This window comes from Neovison vison, chromosome 12, assembly GCF_020171115.1.
Source record: "Neovison vison isolate M4711 chromosome 12, ASM_NN_V1, whole genome shotgun sequence".
In the NCBI taxonomy this organism is placed as follows: domain Eukaryota; kingdom Metazoa; phylum Chordata; class Mammalia; order Carnivora; family Mustelidae; genus Neogale; species Neogale vison.
Genome location: NC_058102.1, coordinates 4995722 through 5019085, shown reverse-complemented (window position 1 = coordinate 5019085; position 23364 = coordinate 4995722). Strand labels below are relative to the sequence as shown.

General features: G+C 57.1%; 1 protein-coding gene across 1 annotated transcript in view; it reads left to right on the top strand.

Moving 5' to 3' along the window:
- PARVB (parvin beta) overlaps positions 1–23364 on the top strand; it is a 94442-nt gene that overhangs the window by 47003 nt on the left and 24075 nt on the right. Inside the window, exons 4-7 of the mRNA XM_044228273.1 lie at positions 12750–12852; positions 17849–17989; positions 19496–19611; positions 22374–22432. Coding sequence (XP_044084208.1) covers positions 12750–12852; positions 17849–17989; positions 19496–19611; positions 22374–22432 — 419 coding nt within the window. The remainder of the gene's footprint in view (positions 1–12749; positions 12853–17848; positions 17990–19495; positions 19612–22373; positions 22433–23364) is intronic.

Here is a 23364-nt window from a genome sequence, read left to right as displayed (position 1 = left end):
TTGTAATCTCTCTCTGTCAAATAAATAAATAAAATCTTTTTAAAAAAAAAAAAAAAAAGAATGTTTCTCCACCTTAGCCGGCGCTGCCAGACGTGAGGTGGCGTGGAACCGTGTTCTCACGGGGGCTGACGGCAGGAACGGGAGAGCCTTTGCCAAATTGTCTCCTGGTAAAAACTGACCTCGTAAAGGCCCGTGTTAGGGCCCAGCCAAAAATGCTGGGGCTCCCTTGCTTTGCTCCGTCCGCCAGTCCCATTCTAACGTCTTCCCGAAACATCCTCACAGACCCAGCCAGGGGGAACGTTGACTCCAGCGTCCAGGCCTTCCGTGGCCCAGTCGGGCGGACCGTTGGGATTGACGGCCACACACGCCTTTCGGCTTTCTCCTTCTTCAGTGTTGGAGCAAAGCTGGAGAGTTCACAAGCATCACTTCCCTGAAACACCCCAGGGGAGCTGGTGCCGTCCTCATGTTCACATGAAGACAGAGGGGAGAGCCCTCCCCCTGCCAGGTTCTACCTGTTAGAGGCGTGTGCGGGCTGAATGGGTCTGGTCATCTGGGACCTTGCTCGTTCAGCCAGGGTTGAACACTGGGCACCGGGCTGGGCCCTGGGCGTGCTGAGATGAGCGGGTTGTCTTCTTCCTGCGTGGGGTCTGCTCCGTGCTCCTGTTGGATTCACCCGACCCGACCGGGCTCTGTTGTGCCGCCGTGATGACTTTTTTTTTTTTTAAGATTTTATTTATTTATATGACAGAGATCACAAGCAGGCAGAGAGAGAGAGAGAGAGGAGGAAGCAGGCTCCCCACTGAGCAGAAAGCCCGATGCGGGACTCGATCCCAGCACCCTAAGATCATGACCTGAGCCAAAGGCAGAGGCTTAACCCACTGAGCCTCCCAGGCGCCCCTACTGCTGTGACTTCTAAGCCCACAGGGTGTTTTGGGCGCTGTGGGGTAAGGGCTGGTCAGCTGCTTGTCCTTCAGCAGCCCCCGCAGAGGGGACTGCAGCATCTCTGCACCCGGGGCCTGCCCCATGGGACCTGTGTGGGCTGTGGCTCCCCAGCTCTTCTGGATTCTGGATTTGGCTGAAGGGCCATGCTGCAAGGGATGGGGTGTGCCGATTAGGGAGGCTGCAGCATGGGCAGGCCTGCACCGCATCAGACAAAGTCAGCTCTAGGACCAGAAGGCACCGGAGACAGAGAGCCTCTCCCTTGCTTCCCTGCTGGGTGGGTGGGAGGTCCACGGCGCGGCATGCGGGATGCTGCATGGCTGAGCACAGATGGGTTTTCTTCCCAAGCTGTGGTCAGCCCAGGGTGGCCTGCCTCACCTCCCTTCCCGCTCACTCTTGTTAGCTTGGGCTTGTCCCCCACCCCAGCAAGGGAGCAGCAGTGAGCTTGGCCCTGGGCGCTCTTTCTGGGGAGCCCAGGGGTGGTGGGCTGAGTCACGGCCCCCCAGGGTGTCCACATGACTGTTAACACCTCCTGTGGCAGAAGGGACTCTGGGGACGTAATGTAGGAGTCTTGGTTTGAGAGATGACCCTGGGCCACTCCTCTTCGGGAGGCTGCCCCGCCAGGCTACAGTCCCTGTGCCAGGAGATGGACAGTTTCTGGAAGGTTCTGCCTGCTTCCAGACTGCAGGCAGCATCTCGAGGCAGGCTGGCGGCCCGTTTTTCACTTTATCACGCCTTTCCCAAGTGAGCGTGAACACGGCAAGCAGGACGACGGTGCCGGGTTGGCCAGCTGGGGATCGTTAGTCGCTGTGCTGGTGGGATGGCGGGGTGTGCGGGAGGTCCTCGTTCTCACCGACTAGAGCGGTGGGCGGTGGCTCCTAGGATGCCGGGGCTGGGCTTTGGCTGCCCCTGGTTCCCTAGTGTTTGCCTTGTGCGTGGGTTACGGGCTAGGGGGCCCCGGGCGTGCCCCTGAATCAGCGTCTGGTCTGCTGCCCTCAGCACCAGCTTCTCCTCGCAGGGGGCATAGCCACCCCCCAGGTCACAGTGACCTGTGCCCGGGGGTGGGGGAGCCCAGCCCGCGTCACTTCCTGCCTCCCCTTTCGGCTCATCGTGGAGCCTGTGCCCACCCAGGTGTGAGGTGCCAGAGGCCGGCCCCCAAGCCCTACCCTCACTTCTGACACGAGTTACAAGTTTGGGTCCCCAAATCGGCCTGTGGGTTCGACACCAGACAGACTCGCAGAAGGCAACGAATGCTGCCGCACTCGCTGTTAGGGTTCATCCCAGCAAAAGGACACAGGTGAAAACCAGCTGGGGAAGGGGGCACCCAGGGCGGGCCCAGGAGGGCACTGAATGTGGCGTTTCCAAATGTCTTCTGGTGGCATCGTGGACAGCGTCACTTACCGACAGTGATATGACAGCGTTCCCTGAGCATCGCTGGCCAGGGAAGGTCCCCGAGCCTCATGTCCAGAGTGTTTGCTGGGCTGCCACCCGGTAGGCATGACTGACTGCCCTGGGGACCAGCCTGTCTCTCGCCTTCCCCTGTGACGAGCAGAGCGTGACCCAAAGCCCCAGCCTAAGCCAGGTTAGTCCTTTTTGGCCAGCTCCAGGCTGTCATGTAACCGCTCTGGCAGGACGCTCCGGGGGCCCTGAGGCACAGGCCAGCCTGCACCCTGGGCAAGGTTAGGGTCTGCACCTGGCCAGTGCTCTTGTGGCCTCCAGCATGGAGAATGCTGTTCCACCTGTCCCTCTTCTCCTGATGTCCCCTCCGGAGACACCCCACCTGGGTGCCCTGACTGGTTTTCTCTCCCTGACTTCCCAGGCCTGGGTGTCAGATTTCGCTCCCAGCTGACTCCGCAGGGTCCCGCCCACCGCAGGAAGAGGGGTGAGTGCCTCAGAATGGCTGGGGGACAAGGCAGGTCTTTTTGGCCCACCCCAGACCTGCGGAGTTGGAATCTTGGGAAAGGGGCTCTGGGAGCCTGGGGCAAGGGTTGGGGCCCTTGTGAATTGGGTGCTGACACAGGGGGTCCCAGGAAACCTCCCCCCCACCTTGAGAAAGGGGACTGTGAATGGCCAGTCTTGGTGGTTCCAGCAAAACACCTGCACGCACGTGACCTGCGTGGTTCTGACTGCTTTTCAGACCCGCTCTCTGCACCGTGGACTCTGCTTGTCCATGCTGCTGCTGGTTCTTTGCAGGGATTCTGCTCCAAAAGGGTGTTTTCAGTGGGAGTGTGGGCCACACGCCGGCTGAGCTGGTCACGGGTGAGATCAGTTGACACTGGCCACGTCCCAGTCTGGGCACCCGAGGGGGCCATCTCTGAAGCAGCGCGGTCAGCGCCCTTGTTTTCTTGCTCTGTTCCTGGTCATCTGCTCTTTTCCCCCTCTTGTCTCAGCCCCCGTCCTGTCTCCCTCTGTAGACTTAGCCCCGTGACCCCGCTGCCGCAGGACTGTCACCGTTGACAATAGTGCCAGCTGCCCTCTGCTTCCCAGGAAAAAAGCACCTTGGCTCAGGTCACGCCAGGCATTATGAATGAGACCGTTCGTTCAGAAGTTCTCTCCGAGGATCTGTTGTGCCTCCCGTGGCGTTAAGGGGTGAAGGGGTGAGGTGCGCTTAGAGTCTGGCTTCCTCGATTCAAATCTTGGCCCTGACGGAAGTGGGAAAAGCACGAGTGCCATGGCAGGTGCGGAGCTTGGAGCTCGAGTGTGGCCGGGGCACCGTGGGCAGAGGGGCGGGAGCGGGTCTGATGTGGGGACGGGGCCGTGGGTGTGAGCGTCCTGCGGGTTCTAGAGCCTAGAAGACCTTCTGCAGCACCCTCCCCGCTGGCGTTCTGGGCCACGGGCCTTTTCTCTAGCATCCTCCAGAAGCTTCCTGGACCACCCAAGGCCCAGGTGAGCGGACCGTGTCATTCACCGGGCTGCACTGTCCTCCCTGTGAGCAGATTTCACATCTCCTTTCCCAGTTTATTGGACGAGACTCTTCCTGGCTGGGCAGTTGTTTTCTTCCTTCCTGTGTCCCCGTGAAGAGAATCAGTTGCAGAAAAAATGATGCCCTGGCGGAGGGCGGTGTGTTGGAGCCGAGCCGCGTGGAGGTGCCCCGGCGCTGCGTCCCCGCGTTTGCTCCCGGCTGGGGCCGGCCCCCCTCCTGCTGCGCCCCGGCCCGCGCCCGTGGAGGAAGCAGCCGGCGAGCCTGTTTGGAAGTGATTAAAACATAACTGTCATAGCTTTGGGGGAGACAGGCCGCAGATCCTGATTATCCTTCGGGGGAGTGAGAGGACAAGTAATTTTTTATTCCGCTTAAGGCAAGCCTGGAAAAACACGAGCCGAGGGCATCGTCAATGTAGGTCCTAGACGTTTGCCGGCAGGATTTGGGCTTTGCAAATGAGTACGTCCAAGAAATAATGATTGGTACTATCTTGAAAAAGCCTTGCGAGAAACGGGATTAAGACGGGCTTGCGGGGGAGGAGGATGGCGGTGCTTCGGGGTGTCTGGTGACGAGATTGCCTCTCCCCCAGGGGTGGCGGTGGAATTGGGTGCCCTGTCGCTTTTGCTTCCCAGAGCTGACTCCCATGGCCTGTTGTGGGGAATGGGATCTGCATCCCTTTGTGTCCTGTTCTGTGGTCGATCAGGTCAGCGACCGGATGGGATTTTTTTAAGATTCCTTGTCTTCATAGCAGAAGTGGTGTCTCTTGTGTATTTGCCAGCAGGACTGAGCTCCGGGCGAGGCAGCCTCTGGCACCGGATGTCTGTGTGCCCAAGAGACCGGCCCGAGTCTGTAAGCAGTGTTGTAGGTGGCTTGAACACCTTCTGTGCATCTGTGTGTCCCAAGCATAGCCGCTGGAAATATGTCACTGAGCAAAATGGAGGCCGACAGGACAGCTGAGGAGACAGATTTGGGGAATGAATGTTTGGCCTGAAGGCCATGCGTGCTTTGAAGGAGCCCCAAACAAGAAGCAGGGTGGCTTTCTCTCCCCCTGTTCTAGGCACCATGGTCAGGGAGGTGGCATTTGAACAGAGAGTTGCTTGTTGATACATAGGGCAAGAATATCACTGTGGAGGCAAGAGCAAGTGCAAAGGTCCTGTGGTATGCATGTACCCAGCGTGTATAAGGATGAGTGAGGAGGGCAGTGTGGCAGGAGCCTAGCGAACAAGGAGGACAGTGGTCAGAGATAAGATCAGAGAGGTGGCTGGGTGTTGACTCCCCACAGGGTGGGGACCAGCTCTTTCTAGTAGCCGAGGTAGGACGAGATGGGCCTAGCTTCTCTGTCCTCCTGTGTGTATATTCCCTTCCCGCACATGCGCTTGCCAGCAAGCCGCTGTGATGCTTCAGTGGCCCCACGTGGGGCAGAGATGAGGTCATGTTTGTATCTCCCACGCTGAGGGCCATGTCTGGCCTGTACTGGGTGCTGCTGGTTATGCGGAGTGATCAGAAAGGAGTTTCGGACACGCCGAGAGCTCCAGGGACGGTCGCACTAACACCTGTGTAGATCATGGTAGCCGTCTAGAGCTGGGCCGCCTCACGAATCCTCAGACGGCCGTGCAGGAGCAGGTGGGAACACCTGCCTTCCAGAGATGAATCAGATAACCGCTTTACTGAGCTGGTATCCATATCCCATCCACTGCCAGGGGACTGTCTCTTCCCCGAGTCATGCAGCTGTTGCCTCAATCAATTTAAGAAGGTTTTCATCACTCCTGAAAGAAACCCCATCCCCATCAACAGTTGGTCCCTATTCCTTCCCCCTCCCTGTGCCGGCAGCCGCTCCGTCTCCGTGGAATTATCCTGTCTCCATAGACTTGCCAATTCTGAATGTTTCCTGTAAGGAGAACCATATGGTATGTGGACTTGGGTGACTGGCTAATTTCACGTTTGGAAGTTTCATCCATGTTGTAACAGATGTCAGACCTTTATTCCTTTTTATGGCCGAGTAATATTCCCCTGCGTGGCTTGACCACACTGTGTTTACCCCTTCGTCTGTTGATGGACCTTGGGTTGCTTCTGCCTTTTGGCTGTTTTGAGCAGTGGATATTTTGAACATCCGGGTACGAGATTTTGCGTGGACATGTGTTTTCGGTATTCTCTTTTGGTGCACGCCTGGGAGTGGGATGGTCAGGTCCGGTGATGATTCTGTGTTTAACCTTCAGAGAAACTACCACTGTTCTGCCAAGGGCACCATTTTCCGTGCTGTCAGCAACGTGGGAAACATTCCAGTTCCTCCACATCCTTGCCAACACTTTCTGTTGTTTGTCTTTTTAATAGAGCTCCCCTCGTTGGTAGGAAATGGTATCTCACCAGGGCTTTGATTTGCATTTGCCTCATGGTTAGTGATGTTGACCATCATTTCGTATATTGGGCATGCGTGTGCTTCTTTGGAGAAAAGTCTCTCCAGATCTTCTGTGCATTTTAAAATTGGCTGTCTTTTTATTTTTGAGTTGTAAGAGTACTTTACTCATTGTAGATACACACCCTTTCTCAGAGGATTTTGCAAGATTCTTTCCCATTCTGTGGGCTATCTTTTTACTTTCTTGCACGTATCTTTTTTTTTTTTTTTTAAGATTTTATTCATCTATTTGAGAGAGAGAGTGTGTATAAGCCGCTGGGGAAGGGAGGAGAAGAGGCAGAGGGAGAAGCAGACTCCTCGCTGAGCAGGGAGCCCGATGAGGGGCTTGATCCCAGGACTCCGGGATCTGACCTGAGCTGAAGGCAGATGCTTAGCTGAGCCGCGCACGCAGTCCTTTGCTGGTATCTTTTGAAGGACAAAAACTTTTAGTTTTAATTCGGTTTAGCCGTTTTTTCTTTTGTCTTTGTGCTTTAGGAGTCATAGCTAAGAAATCTTCCTTAATCCAAGCTCATGAAGGTTTACTCTGCTTTCTAAGACTTCTGTAGTGTTCATTTTTAGACTGAGGCCTTCGACCCATTTCAAGTTGGTTTTGATTTTTGTGTGTGGTGTATTCTTTTGCATGTGGACACCCAGTTGTCCCAGCACCATTTTCTGGATTGAATTAGTATCGTTATTGCTCTCGGTAGACCATAGCGGGAGGACTGTCGGTGGCCTCTCCATTGGATTCTCTTGGTCTCTGTGTCTGTCCTTACGCCAGCGCCACGCAGCTTTATTACCACAGCTTTTTGGTTTGGTTTGAAATCAGGAAGTGTGAGTTCTCCAACTTTTTTCGTCTTCTTTGAGATTGTTTTGGCTATTTGGGAGCCCTTGGATTTCCATATGCGTTTTCGGATCTGCTTGTCAATTTCTGCAAAGACGCCATCTGGATAGTGATTTTTTAAAAAGGGTATTTATTATTACTTTTTCCAGCTACCAGTGCAGCATAGACTGCTGAAAACCCAGAAGACAAAAATCAAACAGAAGGCAGTGGTAATTTTCCTTTATTTGTGTCCCTTCAGGCTTTGTCTTCTGTGTATATAGCTTTTGCTACACAAAAATTGGAGTCATTCCAGAGTTAGTAAATGTCTAGGGGCTCTTTCGGATTAGTACCTTGGCAGAAACATCTGGAACTGGAATTACTGGGTCATGCAGCACACACAGGGGTAGACATTGTTTGGCCTTCTTTTTTAACGAAGATTTCGAGGACCAGAGATGTTAAATGGCTCCAGGTCCCATGGCTAAAACTCGGGGTGGTTGGTTCTGGGCTTCAAGCGTGGGTCTAGGGTCCCTGCCTGCACATGCAGCACACTGGGTTTTGTAGGCGGTGGTAGTGGTGCTTGCTTATGAGGCTGCTGCTTGAGCATAGGGAATGCCCTTTGTTTTAGTGTTCTATTGATGCGTAACTAAGTATCAGCTCATCTGCTTAAAGCAACAGCTGTTGATTAGGGCATAGTTGAGCAGGTTAGAGGTGTGGCTGGGTTCTCTGCTCTGGGTGACACCGGGCTGAATTCTTTTCTGGAGGCTCTGGGGAGGAGTCAGCTCTCTGCCCCTACAGTCCTCTCCTCTCAGGTGGGCCCTGGTGCCTTTGGAGCCAGCCGCGGAGGCTCTCCCCTGTGCTTCCCCTCTCTCTGCCTGTGGTCTCTGACTTCTAGATGCAGATTCAGAGGGCTCATGCGCTTAGGTCAGGCCCACCTGGATGCTCTTTCTTTCTTGAGGTCAGCTGGGCCCTATAATAGCCACAGCGTGGGGTGCAGACCATCATCTTCACAGTCCCAGGGTTGATAGGGACCTGTACACAGCAGGCTGGGATCTTAGGAGGATCTTTGAAAATTCTGCCTACAAAATCATTTTAAAGGTGGTAACCAAAAAGTATAGACGACATAAAAAACATTAGTAGTCACTTACCTGGCATTTATGACCCTTTATGGCTCGGGGCTTTGCTGGGTGCTGTGGGGAGGCTAAGGTAGCAGGTGCCGTCCCTGGCACTCATTTTTATCTCTTAAGTTTAAACGACACGCTTTGCAAAAAATCCACATCAGTAAATCTCATCAGGTGGCCAGAACAGGCCCCGAGGATGGTGTGTGTGTGGGGGGGGCGGCATAGACACAGGGGTCTCAGCTCTGTGGCTGGGGGAGTGGGCTCAGGGTCTGGGCAGTGGGTCAGCCGTAGAGAGCGGCAGTGGGGGTCATTCCAGGTCTCTTGGTCTCAGGGGAGAATGAAGCATCCTCCCTCCCCGTCCGGAGAAAGCGTGGTCTGTGGAATTGTGCCCTGGACCGGCAGCAGTGCAGGGAAGAGGCGGTTCTCTGAGACTCCAGCCAGGGCCCCTGGCTTGGCTCCTGGGGGGCACCTGGCCCTCCCGCCCTGCCTGCCGTGGGCTCGCCTTCCGAACGCCCCCCTCTTCCCTGAGACGGGGGCAGAGCTCTGCGCCTCCGTGGCCTCGATTTGCCATCCCTCCGCTCCTGCTCCCCATTCTTCTCTGCCCAACTCCCAGCTGGAGTGTCGGCTCCCAGAGATCGGGGACACTCCTGCCCCCCACCGCAGGACAGGAGGCAGGTGCTCGGTAATAGCTGGTGAGTGGAACACTGTCCCTTGGTGCCTGTAATCGCTGTGAACTTGCTGATAAAAGGACCACGGTAGAGCCCTGGGGGAATAAGGGATTCTGCCGGGAGCAGGTTTGCTGGTGGCCACGGGGAGACAAAGGGACGGGGCAGGTCTTCCTGGGATAGCTGGCAGCTGTGTAACGGGGGTCCTGGGAGGGTGGGTGACGGGGCCCGGATGGCTTAGAGCGTCTCTGCCTACCTCTGTGGATGCCGGGGTCAGAGGGGGCAGACGTCCCCCCAGCTCCAGATGCTCCCAGCTGCTTCTAGACCTTTCTCTCCCTCCTTGGACTGTCTCCCCCTATTTGCTCTCCCCTTCATTTGCCGCCAGCCCATGGCACGGGTCTTCCTCTTGACCTCACACCATTCCCGAGACCTCGACAGGCTGGACATGTCCCGCGCACCGCCCAGCCGCTCCCCGTCTCTCTCCCTCTCCCAGTCCTCCACCTGCCCATTCCCAGGCTCACCTCTGACCCTCGCTCCTGCCCTACTCATGCCCTCCCCTGTGTCTGGGTGTATCTCCGCTCAGATCACCTCCTCCAGGAAGTCCCCTGACCTCCTGGTCCCCGATGGCCACTGTACCCCCCATCTCCAAACGCTGCCTTATTTTTTTAATAGACTTTATTTTCTAAACAAGTTATAAATTTATAGAAAAATAGTGAGAGAGAGTACAGGGAGTTCCCGTAAATCCACACCTGATTTCCCCTCTTAGTAACATCCTCTGGTAGCGTGGCACATTTGTTCAGTATTACTACATTGCTGTATTTAGTTAATATAATACATTAACTAAAGTCCACGTTTTATTCAGATTTCCTTCGTTCTTTTTCCCACTGTCCTTATTCCGGTCCAGGACCCCATCCGGGATCCCTGTGACAGTTTGTCATCCTGTCTCCTTAGCGCCTCTGGGCTCCGGCAGCTTCTTAGACTTTCCGTGTGTATGAAGACCTTGTCCATTTTGTCGAATGCTGACCTGGAACTTTGAAGAATGTCCCTCTCTGGGAATTTGTCTGGTGTTTTCCTCTGGATGAGAGTGGGGTCATGGGTTCAGGAGGAACCCCCGAGAGGTACGTGCCCTTCTCATCCCATCGTATCCGGTCAGGGCACCTGCCATCAACTTGGCCGGTCCTCTCGGCGTTTGACCTTCACTGCCTAGCTGGGTGTCTCCGTCAGCCTTCTCCACTCTACCCTGCCTTATTTTCTCCCTCACGTGGATCACAGTCTGCAAGTATTTGTGTCTCTTTTCATGTCGGATTCGAATGTCAGAACAGAGGCCCCGTTTGTCTTGTTTATTCCCAGAATGTTGCACGTAGTGGATGCTCAGTAGATTGGTTAGTTAACTTGGTGGCTGCTTCTGGCAGGTAGTAAGCCCTGAGTGGTGGGGACGGAGCCACTGGTGCCATAGCTCCCACCTGCAGAGAGCTTCGGGTCGGGTCCAGTAGGGGAGATCATGACATAAATGTGAACGGGGTCAGGGAAATGATGCTTGGGTCAGGGGGTGATGGGGCTTGTGGCCTGGATGGGACGGGTGGTCAGAGGATGATAGGGACTTTTGAGACCTGAGAGATCAGTGTGAGCTGGCCAGGGAGTGGCGGAGGGAGATGTGTTCAGGCTGGAAGGAATGGCACGTGCAAAGGTCCTGAGGCAGAGAGGAACCTGGGGTTTTTGAGAATACCAGCAAGGAGGCCAGATGTTCAGTTGGAAGTGCCTTGGTTCAGGGAGGTGGTTTAGTCAAGGACGGTGAAGAGGAGAGGGTGAAAAGTGGGCCCAGGTTTGAGGTGGGCAGAAGTGGGGTGAGGGGTAAAGTCCAGGTGCTGGTGGATGGCCTTCTGTTTCTTTCCTAGAAAAGGAGCAGGTTTGGAGGGAGGTAAATTCTTTAAGAGATGCTTTTAGGGATGCCTGAACAGCAGGATCATGGAGGTGAGGCTGCATGGTTAGGGGTTTCTGATTGGGGACTGCGTTGGAAGTTGTGGGAAGGCATGAGCTGGCCTTGGAAGACCGAGTGGAGAGCAAGAAAAAGAGTTGTGCAGGGCGAAGCCTCAGAGACATGGCCGCAGAGGTCACGGAAGACTCCCCAGGGGAACTGGAAGGGAGGGCGGAGAGGAGGACACAGCTGGGCAAGCATGGCGTCCGTGGAGGAAGGTGCTGGAATGCGGGAGGGGGGTGAGTCCAGCTTCCAGACCCCCAGCCACGCTCCCAACCCAGGCAGCTGGCCCTGGGGAGGGAGCGGGAGGGAGTGGGCGGGGGACGGTGTTGGAGAACTGTCGCTGGCTTGTTTGCTGACCTTTCGGATGGCTTTGTCGAAACCAGAATGCCGCAGAGCTGCTCACCTCTTCCTCCAGACCTGCGTTTCTGTTCCCTTCCCTTCTTCATGGGATTGTGTGTCTGATTTAATTTTTTTGAGTTAGTGGGAAAACAGAAGATGCTTCACAGAAATTTGCTTTGTGGCCTGTTTTGCAGGCTGCATCTGTTTCAGAGGGTGACAGAGTACTCCATATTCTGGACTTGTGCCCTTTCGTTAGTCTTCGAGAGGGGCTATAACGTCCCATTTCCAAGAGGTCATTGAGACCAATTAGGTAGTTTTATTAGTTTTGCCAGCACAGGAAGATCCTGTTCTGTTTTTGATTGAGTCTGTTCAGGCGTCCGTTTTCTTTAGTGGCTGAAGTGGGATTGGCCAAATGGAATCCCGTGTCTCCATAGATCTCTTCACAGCTGAAGCTGTCATCTCCTATGATACGTTGGTCACTGGTCGCCAGGAGGAGAGTGGAAACTTTGTTGAGAAAAGTCTCCAGCGGGAGGCTGGCCTAGAGAAGCGAGCGTGTGTTCACGTGGAAACCAGGACGCCCACGTTCTGGGCAGCAGGACTCCCCAAAGCCACGAAAAGCCGCGCCAGTGCAGAAGCCCTCAGCTGTGACAAGTGGACCCACGAGACGTGACAGATCCGTGTGCCGGGGTGTCATTCTGCCACGGGAGCGAATAAGTTCTGACCCGGGCTTCGGAGTGCATGAGCTCTGAAAACATTGTGCCCAGCGAGAGAAGCCAGACGCAGAATCTCCCGTATTACATAAAATACAATTGATACGAAATTTATAGGAAATCCCGTTGGCATGAAAGTGCATTTATACGAAAGATCAGAGTAGACGGACGCACAGACGGAGAGCAGAGTTGAGTGGTTGGAAGGAGGGCTCGGAGGGCCTGCTACGGGCCGTGGGTTTCTTCTGGGGGCAATGACGTTGTTCTCAGTTGATTGTGGTGATGGGTGCAGGAGTCCATGAAGACTAAAACCCCTGAATTGCACACTTTCAAAGGGTGGATGGTATAGGATGTGAATTCTATCTCAGTAAAGCTGTTGGAAGGAAGAGGGGCTCAGAGCTGTCAGTCACAGGCCGTCTGGGACCGCCTTCTCTCCAGGGCTTTAGGCTCAGGGTGACGGGAGCTGCTCTGGTGCAGATCCTATGGGAGGGGAGGGATGGACGGATGTCGAATGGGCCACCTGTCGTGCCTCGGGCTGCGAGGGCCAGTGCTGCTGTTACGCATGCTACCCCTTCCTCCAAGCCACCGTGAACAGGAATCCTCATTTCCTTTTCCTGAGAGCATCCCCGTCCACCCAAGCTCCCACCAGGAAGATGCCCAGGGTCATGGTGGTAGCAGCCCTCCGCCCGTCCCCTCGTGAAATCCTACGCAAAGTCCAGCCGCTGAGGCTGTGTCTTTCCCTTCCTGTCTGCCCGGCTGCTGTGCCGGGGTGCGTCTCGGTGCCCAGCAGTGCTCAGTTCCTGGGTCTGCTCTGGCGGTGCCCTGGTCTGCCTGGCACGGCAAGTGAGGCCATGATGCTCCTTGTCCGCAGGTTCTCATCAACTGGATCAATGACGTCCTGGTGGAGGAGAGAATCATTGTGAAGCAGCTGGAGGAGGACCTTTATGATGGGCAGGTGCTACAGAAGCTCTTGGGTGAGTCTCGGGCATCCCCAGCAAAGGGCCACTCGATTCTCTGCAAGGGGGCACGGGCTGCTCGTCCTCAGGGCAGCCTTGGAGCCGCAGCTCCGAGCCCACGCTCCAGATGGCGGCTCCTGGTGGCAGCAGGCCACGCCCAGGTTCCAGAACTTTCCCGTGGGGCCAGGGAGAAGGGACAAGAATGGTGCCACTTCCTCTGCAGGCCAGCCCTCCTGCAGGGGTGGTGGGGAGGGAATGGCCTTATGCAGTTTTCCCTGAAAGACATGCAATTGGTGATGGCCCATATGTCATTCCCTTACTCTGCCCATCCTCTGAAAGTACATCGAGAGGGAAAAAGTTGTGCTTGTGTTGGTCGTTCGTCTGTTGGACAAAGATTTAGCTTGTGGTAGGTTTGGGTCTGGGCTTCGGAGACGCAGTGGTAACAATAGGGAGGGGGTCCCCTTGCCCACCTGTGCCCCTCATTTCAGCAGAGGGAGTAAGGAGAAATGTTACGGGACACAGACAGGTGCTTTAAGAGAGTGGCACGCGCTAGGAAGGAAGCCAGAGGGTCATGGGCTGAAGAAGGTCTGGTGGTGGGGGACGGCCCTCTGGGGAGGGGACATCTGAGCAGATGTCTCAGAAAGAACATTCTGGGCCAAGACTCTGAGGTGAGGAAGAGTGCAGTGGGAAGAGCCTGCAGGAGGTGGGGGAGAGGGGTCGTGGGGGCTAGACAGGGCTGGGAAATGGGACGAGGCAGGTCGATCCAGCTCTGGTCGACAAAGCCTTTTATTCCACGTGATAGGAAGCCGCTAGGGCTTTTGAGCAGGGCCGTGACATGATCCGAGCTAAGCGTTTTACAAAGTCACCTGGCTTCTGGGTACAGAAGGGAGGACTCGGGGGCAGAAGCTGAGATCACGAGGGAGATCAGGGAGCCTGGGTATCAGATGACGTGGCTCAGACTGTGGGGAGGTGCAGACCCCAGGGGAGAGATCTTGGAGGTTGGAGCTGACGTGACAGCTGGGTTTGTCCCTGAGCAGCTGGGGAACCAGGAGCCTTGGGAGGAGGGTGGGTTGGGGGTTGAGGAGGTGGGTATTGCAGGAACCAGGGCCCGTTCTAGCTCAGTCAGCGGCCAGGTGAAGGTGGAGAGCTCAGCAGCCCAGAGCTGATGCTTCACGCCGTGGTACCTGGGAGCCTCTCCCAGAGAGGGCGGCCCAGATTCGTGAGTTGGCCGAATGCCACACGGCCAAGAATTTCTCAGGATTTGGCTGAGCCAAGGATCCCCATCTCGGAATGACTCTCTGAGGTACAAGCCCAAGTCTGAAACGTTATTGGGGTTGGTAATCACTGCCGCCTGTTTATTATTAAAAATGGCAGATTGAATTGTTACATTGTATACCTGAAACTGATCTAACATTGTACGTGGATTATGTGCGGACTAAAAAAAAAAGCATCAGTCATAGTTCTGGTGTTTTAGATCGTTCTGTTGGTATAGTCATTCCCGGGGTCATCCTCAGCCCTGTCGGGGGCTGCGGTGCCCTCAGGGTCATCACAGTGGACACGCGCAGTGACCCAGCCTTTCAGTAGAGATGGGAGGGGAGTGCACGCATCTTTGGATCCGCTGGCAAGGATTCTTCCGATGGGGGAGCTTCCCGGGTTACCGGCTGTCCTCCTTGTCTGAGGTGAGGACCGAGCTCCCCTTCAGCCCTTGGACTCAAAGCGTTGGCAGTGGGTGATGCCGCTGTCAGGAAACGGGCCCTCCAGCAGGTGCCTGGCTTCCTGGCAGAGAGAGGTTCTTCCTAGCAGTTTCAGAAGCAAACTTCAGAGTAATAGCACTCAGATTTTTTTCCTTCTGAGGCTTTTGCATGCCCCGTGGCTCCTTTAACCCAATTGCTGGAAAAAATCGTGTCCTAAGCCTGAGTTCGAGTTGGGGAGTGGGGGGTAGGGGGGTCCTCGATACTGTCACTGGATCATCGGACGGGCTCTGAATTTGCCTGTCAACGATGCTGGCGCCTGCCAGGTGACAAGTGACAGGAGGGTCTTTAGAGCAGGTGTCAGGTAAGAAGTCTTGCCCCTCGAGGCACGTCCTTTGGTCCCCTCCTCCGCCAGCAGATTCCACACGTGATTTGGAAGCTGCGTGATTTTCCATCGTCCCGCGTTGGCTGTGTTACCCACAGAGCGTCACAGGAGCGACCCTCGCTCGGCAGCCTCTGTCGGAGCAGCTGCCTTCTGTCCCTTGTCAGTATCTTACTTGAGTACTTGATCAGGCGATTCTAAAATCACTCATATGTCAAGGGGTTGGCACTCTGGTCTGCGGGAGGAAGAGACCGTGGAGGAGAATATTCGGGTCTGAACAGAAAGTCGGCGCGTGCTGCCTGCTCGTCGATGGCTTACTGCTGATGTTGCTGTGTTGCCCCAGTGACCCGTGTGAGCACGTGGTGCACGCGCGAGCCCAGGGCTAGCAGGAATCGCAGCCGCGTGCACTAGACATTGGGCTCATCACTGTCTCCAAAGGCAGAAGCTGACACCAAAAAGGAGACTGTGGCGAGGGCCAAGGCCAAAGCTGACTTCTGTGCACCTGGGGAGAGGAGAGGTCTGCGACCGGGGTCCAGCCGTGAGGGAGGAGGCCCCCAGGGAGTGCTCCCTCGGGAGGGGTAGAGGAAGGGTGTTTCAAGGAGGCGGGAGTGAGAACAGAGGGCGGAGTGTGAGTCCCCAGCACGACCCCGGATGGGTCCCTCTTCTTCAGCAGACTCTGGAAACAGCTGCCGACTCTGCCCGGTGGCAGGCTTCAGGCCATTTGCAGGCAGAGGGTGGGTGCTGCTGCCAGGGTCCCCGGGGGGCGCCCGGGCCGGCTGGAGTCCTACTTCTAACTCAGGGAGCTCCCTTCTCCTTGCAAAAGGCAGGCCTCCCTGCGCAAGGCGTGTTCATGGCCCCGCATTCAGCTGCAGCACGTTTGCCTGCCACATCTGAGGACCACCCCCACCCCCGGCTTCTTCCGTCCCTCTCCGTGCTCCGAAGGCAGGTGCTGCTGCAGCAAAGCCCGTCACTAAGTGGTGACGCAGGCGACGCGGGCAGCCTGTCTGATCCAGCAGGACTGGCCTCGGGCAGCACCCGGGAACCACTAGCCTCCTCGGTTCCTGTCCTGGGCTGGATTGTGTCCCCCCCACCCCGCCCTCCCCCTGCCCAGAAGTCCTCTAAGTTGAAATCGTAATCCCTAGAACCTCGCAGTTGTGACTGTATTTGGAGACAGGGTCTTTCTAGAGGTCGTTAGGTTGAAATGAGGTCATTAGAAGGTGGCCTCTAAACCCCGTAGGGCTGGGGTCCTTTTAAGAAGAGGAAATCAAGCACAGATGTACGTGAGACCTGGGGAAAGAGGCCTCGGGGGAGACCGGCTCTGCCGACCCCCAGTCTCCGATCTCTAACCTCCAGGGTCCTGAGAGCAAGTTTACATCGTTTACGCCCCGGTCTGTGGTGCTCTGTTCCCGGACCCCTAACAGGCCAGTGTGGTTTCCTTCCCCTCTCCGCCGCACCTCCTCCAGCCACCGCGTTCAGGCTGCCGTTCTGCAGGGTTGCCTGGTGGAGGGGGTGGGCAGAGCGCGCCGGGCTCCCCGTCTCCCAGCAGGTGAGGCTTTTGGACCACCCGGCTCTGTCACCCTCCTTCCTTCCCCAGGACCCTGCGCTCCGCCCTGCCACACCTGGGGGTCCTACTGTGTATTTTGAGGGGGTCCGTACGGTATGGAGCCGCTGTGGCTTATCCAGCTGGGACCTACCCGAGGCAGAGGGACATCAAGATACGTAAACGGCAGCCACTTGCAGCCCCCTCAGGACGCCCTTGGTGGAGGTGCTTTGTTTCGCTTCTAGCCCTTGAGGCGGCGGCGACTGGCAGCCCCATGTGGTGGTGGTGAAGCTGCCGGCCAGCTGGGGAGCCTCCTTCTGCTGCATCTGGCCCCAGGACGGTGCCTGGCACACAGGGGCTCAGATAGCTCTTTTGTGAGCTAACGAAGGAAGGGAGGAGGGAAGGAAGGAGGGAAGGGAAGGGAGGAGGGAGGAGGGAGGGAAAGAGGGAGGGAGGGGCGTCCCAAGCCCCGCAGGCATTGCTCTACAATATGATCCTGCAGGGAATATTAACATGGTTTACTCTTGTTCTGATGAAGGGAGGGGAGGACGCAGGGAGAGAATGTTGAGTGAGGGGCCTCCGTACACAGACCTTTGCTGGGGGCCACCTGCAAAACGGGATCCCCACCGTGACCGTCCTGGACTCCACGGCTGGTATGCTGTTCCTCCTGTCAGGGCCACGGCCAGCAGCCACGTCCCGGCTCGCGGCGGTCGGGCTCGGCATCAGGCAGCACGGTCACCCTCCTGGGTAACAGGTCACCGTGTTCTGCTGCTGCTTTGCTGAGGAGTGACAGTCCGTCGGGGGGACAGCTGGGTCGGAGCCCCTTCCCCCTTGCCCCTTAGCAGGCGGGGGACCTGCGTGGGGGGGTGGGGTGGGAGGAGCTTGCCCCTGGGCTGGGCTTGGGGTCTGTCCTAGATCTCAAGCAGAAGGGGCAGTTCTTGTCAGGGTCCCCCAGGTGGCTCCCGGTTCGCTCTCAGGGCTAAAGTCCTTTGTGGCAGTGTCTGCGAACATCCCGCGTCCTTACTGCGGTGTCCTGCTGTTAGAGAAACAAGGACACCCACTGCACCGCCTGTCCTGCTCTGGCCCCATCCCCGGAGTCCCTGCAGGTCCCTTCCCTGCCTCGCAGGTGCACCTCGAGTCATTTTCCCATGTCACGTGCCTAGAATGTTCCTAAGCGGGACACCTCCCATTCTGGCCTTGACCTCCACACCCCCTTTCCCGCTCTAGAGTACTTTTCCCAAGGAGCACGAAGGACTAGAAAGCTCCAAGAGCTGTGGTGATCTGCTCACCCCAGTCTGGGGGAGGGAGCGGCCGGCCCCCTTGCAGCTGGGTCACTGGCGGCCCTGAGACCCCCCAGCGTCTCCTGACCCCTGTGTCTTGCTCTTGTCCTTCTCGTTGCAGAGAAGCTGGCCGGCTGCAAGCTGAACGTGGCTGAGGTGACGCAGTCCGAGATCGGGCAGAAGCAGAAGCTGCAGACGGTGCTCGAAGCCGTGCATGGCCTGCTGCGGCCCCACGGCTGGGCGCTCCAGTGGACCGTTGACTGTGAGTGGTCTCGGGGGCCGCCGGGCCTGTCCCCACAGCTTGCCATGCTGTCATTCATCGTGGCCTCTCTGGGCTTCTTGCACGTTCAAAACCTGTTCCCGCTGCTGCTGTCTGGAAGGCAGTGGGACGGGCCAAAGCCAGCGTCCCCGACCTTGGGAGCTCGCTCCTGGGTGAGGGACTAAGTCACGCCTGTCACTGCCTTTTTTCCCCCTGTGCTTTAGAGAGGAGAGATGTTTCTGGTCTGGTGGGGCAGGGGAGGCTCCCAGAGGAAGTAGGGGAAAGAGAGAGAAGCTCTGTGGGGTTCTTAGAAGGGAGCCAAGCGCATACACCAGTGGCCTCAACAGCATGGTCCCCAGGAAGAGGTTCCTGCCGGCCTCTGGGTAGATCCCGGAGTGTGCTTGCACGGCCAGTATGTGGCATCACGGTCTTCCCAGCCCAGACGAGACACCGGGAAGGTGAAGAACTAAAGCCAGAAAGTTCTTTGTCGGGAGCCCCCCCCCCCGCCATCCTCAGTGTAGGACAGGCAGGGCCTGGCGGGGAAGCTCTCCCTCCTGCCAGGGTCCCCTGGGCTTTGGAGGAACGAGCCTCAGGCTGTGGTGACGGCGCCTGGTTTCTTGGCATCGGGACGTGTCAGAGACCCAGGCCTGCCTCAAGGGTCGTGGGCGCCGTTGGGGAGACTGGGGTGTTTGGAAGCTCTAAGCCCTGCGTGGGAGTGAGTACGACCGCACCTGTCCGAGGACTGGAGAGCTGGAGTGCGGGGACGGCAGCCAGGGACCGAGGCGGGCGGGGGTCCCCATCTCTCCCCTCCGAGTGCGGGGACGGCAGCCAGGGACCGAGGCGGGCGGGGGTCCCCATCTCCCCCCTCCGAGTGCGGGGACGGCAGCCAGGGACCGAGGCGGGCGGGGGTCCCCATCTCCCCCCTCCGAGTGTGGGGACGGCAGCCAGGGACCGAGGCGGGGCGGGGGTTCCCATCTCCCCCCTCCGAGTGCGGGGACGGCAGCCAGGGACCGAGGCGGGCGGGGGTCCCCATCTCCCCCCTCCGAGTGCCGTTCCCCCCTTGCTCTCCTCCCTCGCGCAGGCCGTTGATGGGTCAGAGGGAGACCTGAGCGGCCGGGAGAGTGATGCACGTTATTGGGACCCCTCAGTGGCCGCGATGACCCATTTTCCACAAAATGCTCCCTTCCCTGGGCTGACCTCACTCTCCTGCCCGCTCTGTGTCACCACCCCACCCCCGCTGACCCCTTTTACAAAGGCTGTGCTTGGAAAGCCGTTGTCCGTGTCACCGGCAAGTCAACAGGAAGGAAAGCTAATGAGAGAGGAGAGGTAGACTCGCACAAGGCGTTCGTCATCTTCATTTTCCCGTGGCCCCCGCGCCCCCCCACTCCCCACCGTGGTTCTTCTCCGCGGTCTCGTTTGGACGCAGCGTCTTGATTGCCTTTGGGACCTGGGCTCGGGGTTCCTGCGGAGCCTGACCTCAGCCAGCTCCCGTCTTCCCTCCCCGACCAGCGATCCACGGGAAGAACCTGGTGGCCATCCTGCACCTGCTCGTGGCCCTGGCCGTGCACTTCCGGGCCCCGATCCGCCTCCCCGAGCACGTGTCGGTGCAAGTGGTGGTCGTGCGGGTGAGTAGCGGGCGGTGGGGTGGGTGTGCGGACGCTCTGCTCCCGCGGACTTCCCCCACGGCTGCTTTTCTCCCCTCCCTCCTGTGCGGCCACCTTCTGTTCTCCCCTCTTGACAAAATGTGTGTCTTGCCCTGGCTTGGGGACGCATGTCGGAGCCGGAACAATGGCACTGATTTGGAGAGAGGCAGATTCAAAGGCAATGAGTGTGTTGAGGTTTAATTTTCCAGCATTTTTTTTTTAAAAAGAACATTCATTTCTCTCCAAAGCCAAGTGGTTGGAATTCAGTTCTCTTGAATGAGCTTATTACTCACCGGCGCGGGTTGAGACCAGCGGTATGAAATGGATACCCTGATGAAAGCTTTCTCTGCATCTGCTGTGAATTATCTCCTCCAGTCCCCGCGATTGCCCTCTTAGGGTCGTTTCTTTGGCTTCCCTTGGAGAGGTGTAACTGGGAGCGGGGGTCCTTCTGGCAGGGGCAAAGCAGCCTTTCCTGCCGCGTCCCCTGAGTTTAAGGGGACAGACCCAGCCCCGGCTCTGTGTTTGCGGTCTTGTCCAGTAAATGCATAGGAAGCACCTACTGTGTACTTGGCCCTGAGCCCTGGCTGTCGGGGACACCAAACGGGGAAAACGCTCCGCTTGCGAAAGCACCACTCTCCTGCCAGACCGATGAGGTTTCTCTGGGAACCCGGATGTCTGTGTGTTCATGCACTGCGATGTCCAACTCCACTCTTTCCCTTAGCGGCTCTGTGCCTTCTGCGGGCTGCAAGGCTCTGGCTGGTCCTGGTTTTATGAAGCGCCTGTCCCCTCCGTTACCCCGAGAGCTCTGCGCGGACCCTGCGGGGTGCGAATGTCCCCTTTCTGGCATCAGGCGAGGGTTACTCTCCCCTCCCCACGCCGTGGGGGCCCTGCTTGCTTCCTAAGGAGGGAGGTTTATGGTCCGTGGTGGTGATGGGGTTGGGGACCGATTCTGCTGCCCCAGCCCTTGGGGCTCACCCATGGCAACCAGCCGGGAAAGGCTTCCCAAGGACACGTGGGCGTGTGGTTCCCTAACCCGTGTCCATCATCTCGGGGCCCCATGAGTGCTGTATGGCTTGGTGATTAAGGCATTTCCTTTCAGGCTGTGCTCGGGTCCAAGAAAATCTTTTGGGTTTTCAGAAAGTTTTACTGATGCGGGCAAGCACTTGCTGGCGCCTCCTGCCTGACCGGGGTTACGGAAGGATGCTTCGGGCCACATCCAAAGGGGCATGCATCGGGGGGCGGAGGTCCCGAGAACTGGCCGGCCTCTGGCCTCAGAAGCCGTCCTCCCAGACCCCAAGGCCTGGCCCTCCATGTTCAGTTCTCTGGTCAGAGATGGGAGATGGAAGGAATGTGGGGGTCCAAGGAGGGAAGGGATGAGGACGGGGCCTCGTTACTACCCGGCAGCGTGGCCGCGGGTGAGCCCTTGATTTCTCCGAGTTGCAGTGATTTCCCCTGAAATCTGAGATGATGCTATAAAACTGAAATACTCAGCCTCGTGTGTCTGCTACCTCGCCCCGGGCCCGGCATCTAGTAGGTGCCCAACAGCTGTGTGGATACGTGAGGGAGCGAAGTGTCTCTGGCCGCGCTGGCGGCTCTCCGGGAGCCCGTGGGTGCTTTCAGGCTCCGCTGCAGGGTGCCCGCTTTTCACCAGCAAGAACCAGCCGCGAGGCTTCCCTGAAGGCCAAGTTCAGGAAGGGCTGGGGAGCTCTGATCTCCAGAAGTGTCCACAGTGGCCCCCCCTCCCCGGTGGGGAGTGAGTTCCCCGTGTCTCGAGAGATTCACGTAAGGGCTTACAGTGGTTGGATTAGCTGGCTGGTGAGAGCTGCCCTGGGGTCTGGGGACATGCAGGCTACTCCCCATCCCTGACCCCCCACCCTGCCACCATCCATGCCTCTTCACACCTGCGGGCTTCCGGAGAATTCTGTCACACACAGTGTTGCGTCCTAGCATTGCTGTTGCAAAAGACCACAGCCTGGGTGTTTAAAACAACAGACAATTGTTCCCTCACTGTTAGGGAGGCCGGAAGACCTACACAGGACTTGGCAGGGCCCCGTTCCCTCCGAAGCCTCCAGGGGAGGATCATGCCTTTCCCCTTCTAGCTTCTGGTGGCTGCAGGTCCCGGTCTTGTAGGTGCGTCTGTCCAGGCACTGGCTCTGTTGTCAGTCTTCCTTCTGTGCCTGTGGCTGTTTTCTCTTACGAAGATTCCAGTCGTGTTGGATTTGGGACCTACCCTAGTGCCTTATGGCTTCCTCTTAACTAGCTCTATCTGCAAACACCGTGTTTCCAAACAAGGTCACGTTCCGAGGTTCGGAACGGACGTGACTTCTGGGGTGGACAGTGTTGGGGAGGCATCCTACTTAGGCAAGCGTGCCTGTCCTTCTGCTGGCTGCTCCCCTTGTTGTGGGGGTTCCCCGTGCTCTGTCCCTCTCCCAGCTGCATGGCATACGGGTTCCCTCGGGGAGCTAGGGTATTAATCCTGACAACCCCCCTGCCCCCGCCAGCTGCCTGCTCTCAGAGCAACGCAGAGAGCCTAGGGAGAGGGTGGAGGAGGGGAGGGGACAGTTTCCAGCTACCAAAAGGGTCACCCCCTGGGGTCACCTGCAGTCCGCCCTTGCGGGCATGGCTTGGATGCTGTCCAGTGTGGTCTGCATGCAGCTCAGGACCACGCCAGCGATATCCTTCCTCCTGTCGCTTCTGCCTGCCCACGTGTTGGTGTGTTTATTTGTTCATTTTGCGGTTTGCAGAAGCGAGAAGGCCTGCTGCACTCCAGCCACGTCACGGAGGAGCTGACCACGACAACGGAGTAAGTGGACACCAGCCAGGGACCGGCACGGATGCGGGGGGCCCACTTCTGCGCGCGTCCCTCGACCCAGGGATGAGATCCTCACGCAAACGCTGTCCTTGCTTTAGGACCTGCGTGCACTTTTTCTTCAAGGATTTTTTTTTTTCCCTTGCGAGGAAGGGCAAGATAGCAGTTTGATTTGGTATTTAAATGAGAAATTCTCCCAAATAGAAAAGTAGGCAAACCACATGCGGCACAGGAATTAGAACTTACCGAGGCGGCCTGAAATCTTTTCTGGAACGGCACCAAGAACGATAAGCAAATAGAAATAGAACCGATTCCATTCAGAATCTCTTACGAGGAGGAAACGGTTAAGGGGAATTTAAAACCTTTAGCTTTTGTAAGGTGAGTGTGCTGGCGTTTTCAGAGTTTTCCGTGTGAGGACGGAGTTCTTCTCCGAAGACTTTGGACGTATATTCCTTATTTTAGAAGGTGAACTTCGAGAAGGCTGGGGGGGGAGGGGTTCAGAATGGTCAGGGGACCCCTTGTCGTGGCTCACTTGTGCGCCCGGGCATCAGCTCCGTGGGAGAGAGAGCCACACTTCTGACCCAGAAATTCCTTCGAGAGCATGCGGACTGTCGCTCGTCTCGTAGGGAAAGCTGGACGGCAACTTTTAAGACGTCTAAAAGTCCTCAAATCTACTGAACGTAGCCAGTCAAATGGTCTGTTTGCAGGTAGCTTTTAGGAGCCCCCCACGGCCCCTTATTAAGGATCTTTAAAAATTCACTGCGTTGGTGCCTCTCCCCCAAACCTGGTTCAGATGAAACAGAACATGAACGATGGATCGTCTCGGTGGGCCCTCCTGCTCCGTCCCCCGAGTGATTGATTCCCGTGTCACCCATTCACATCCGGTCTTTCCCAGATCCAGGCTGACACGGGAGACCATTCTGGAG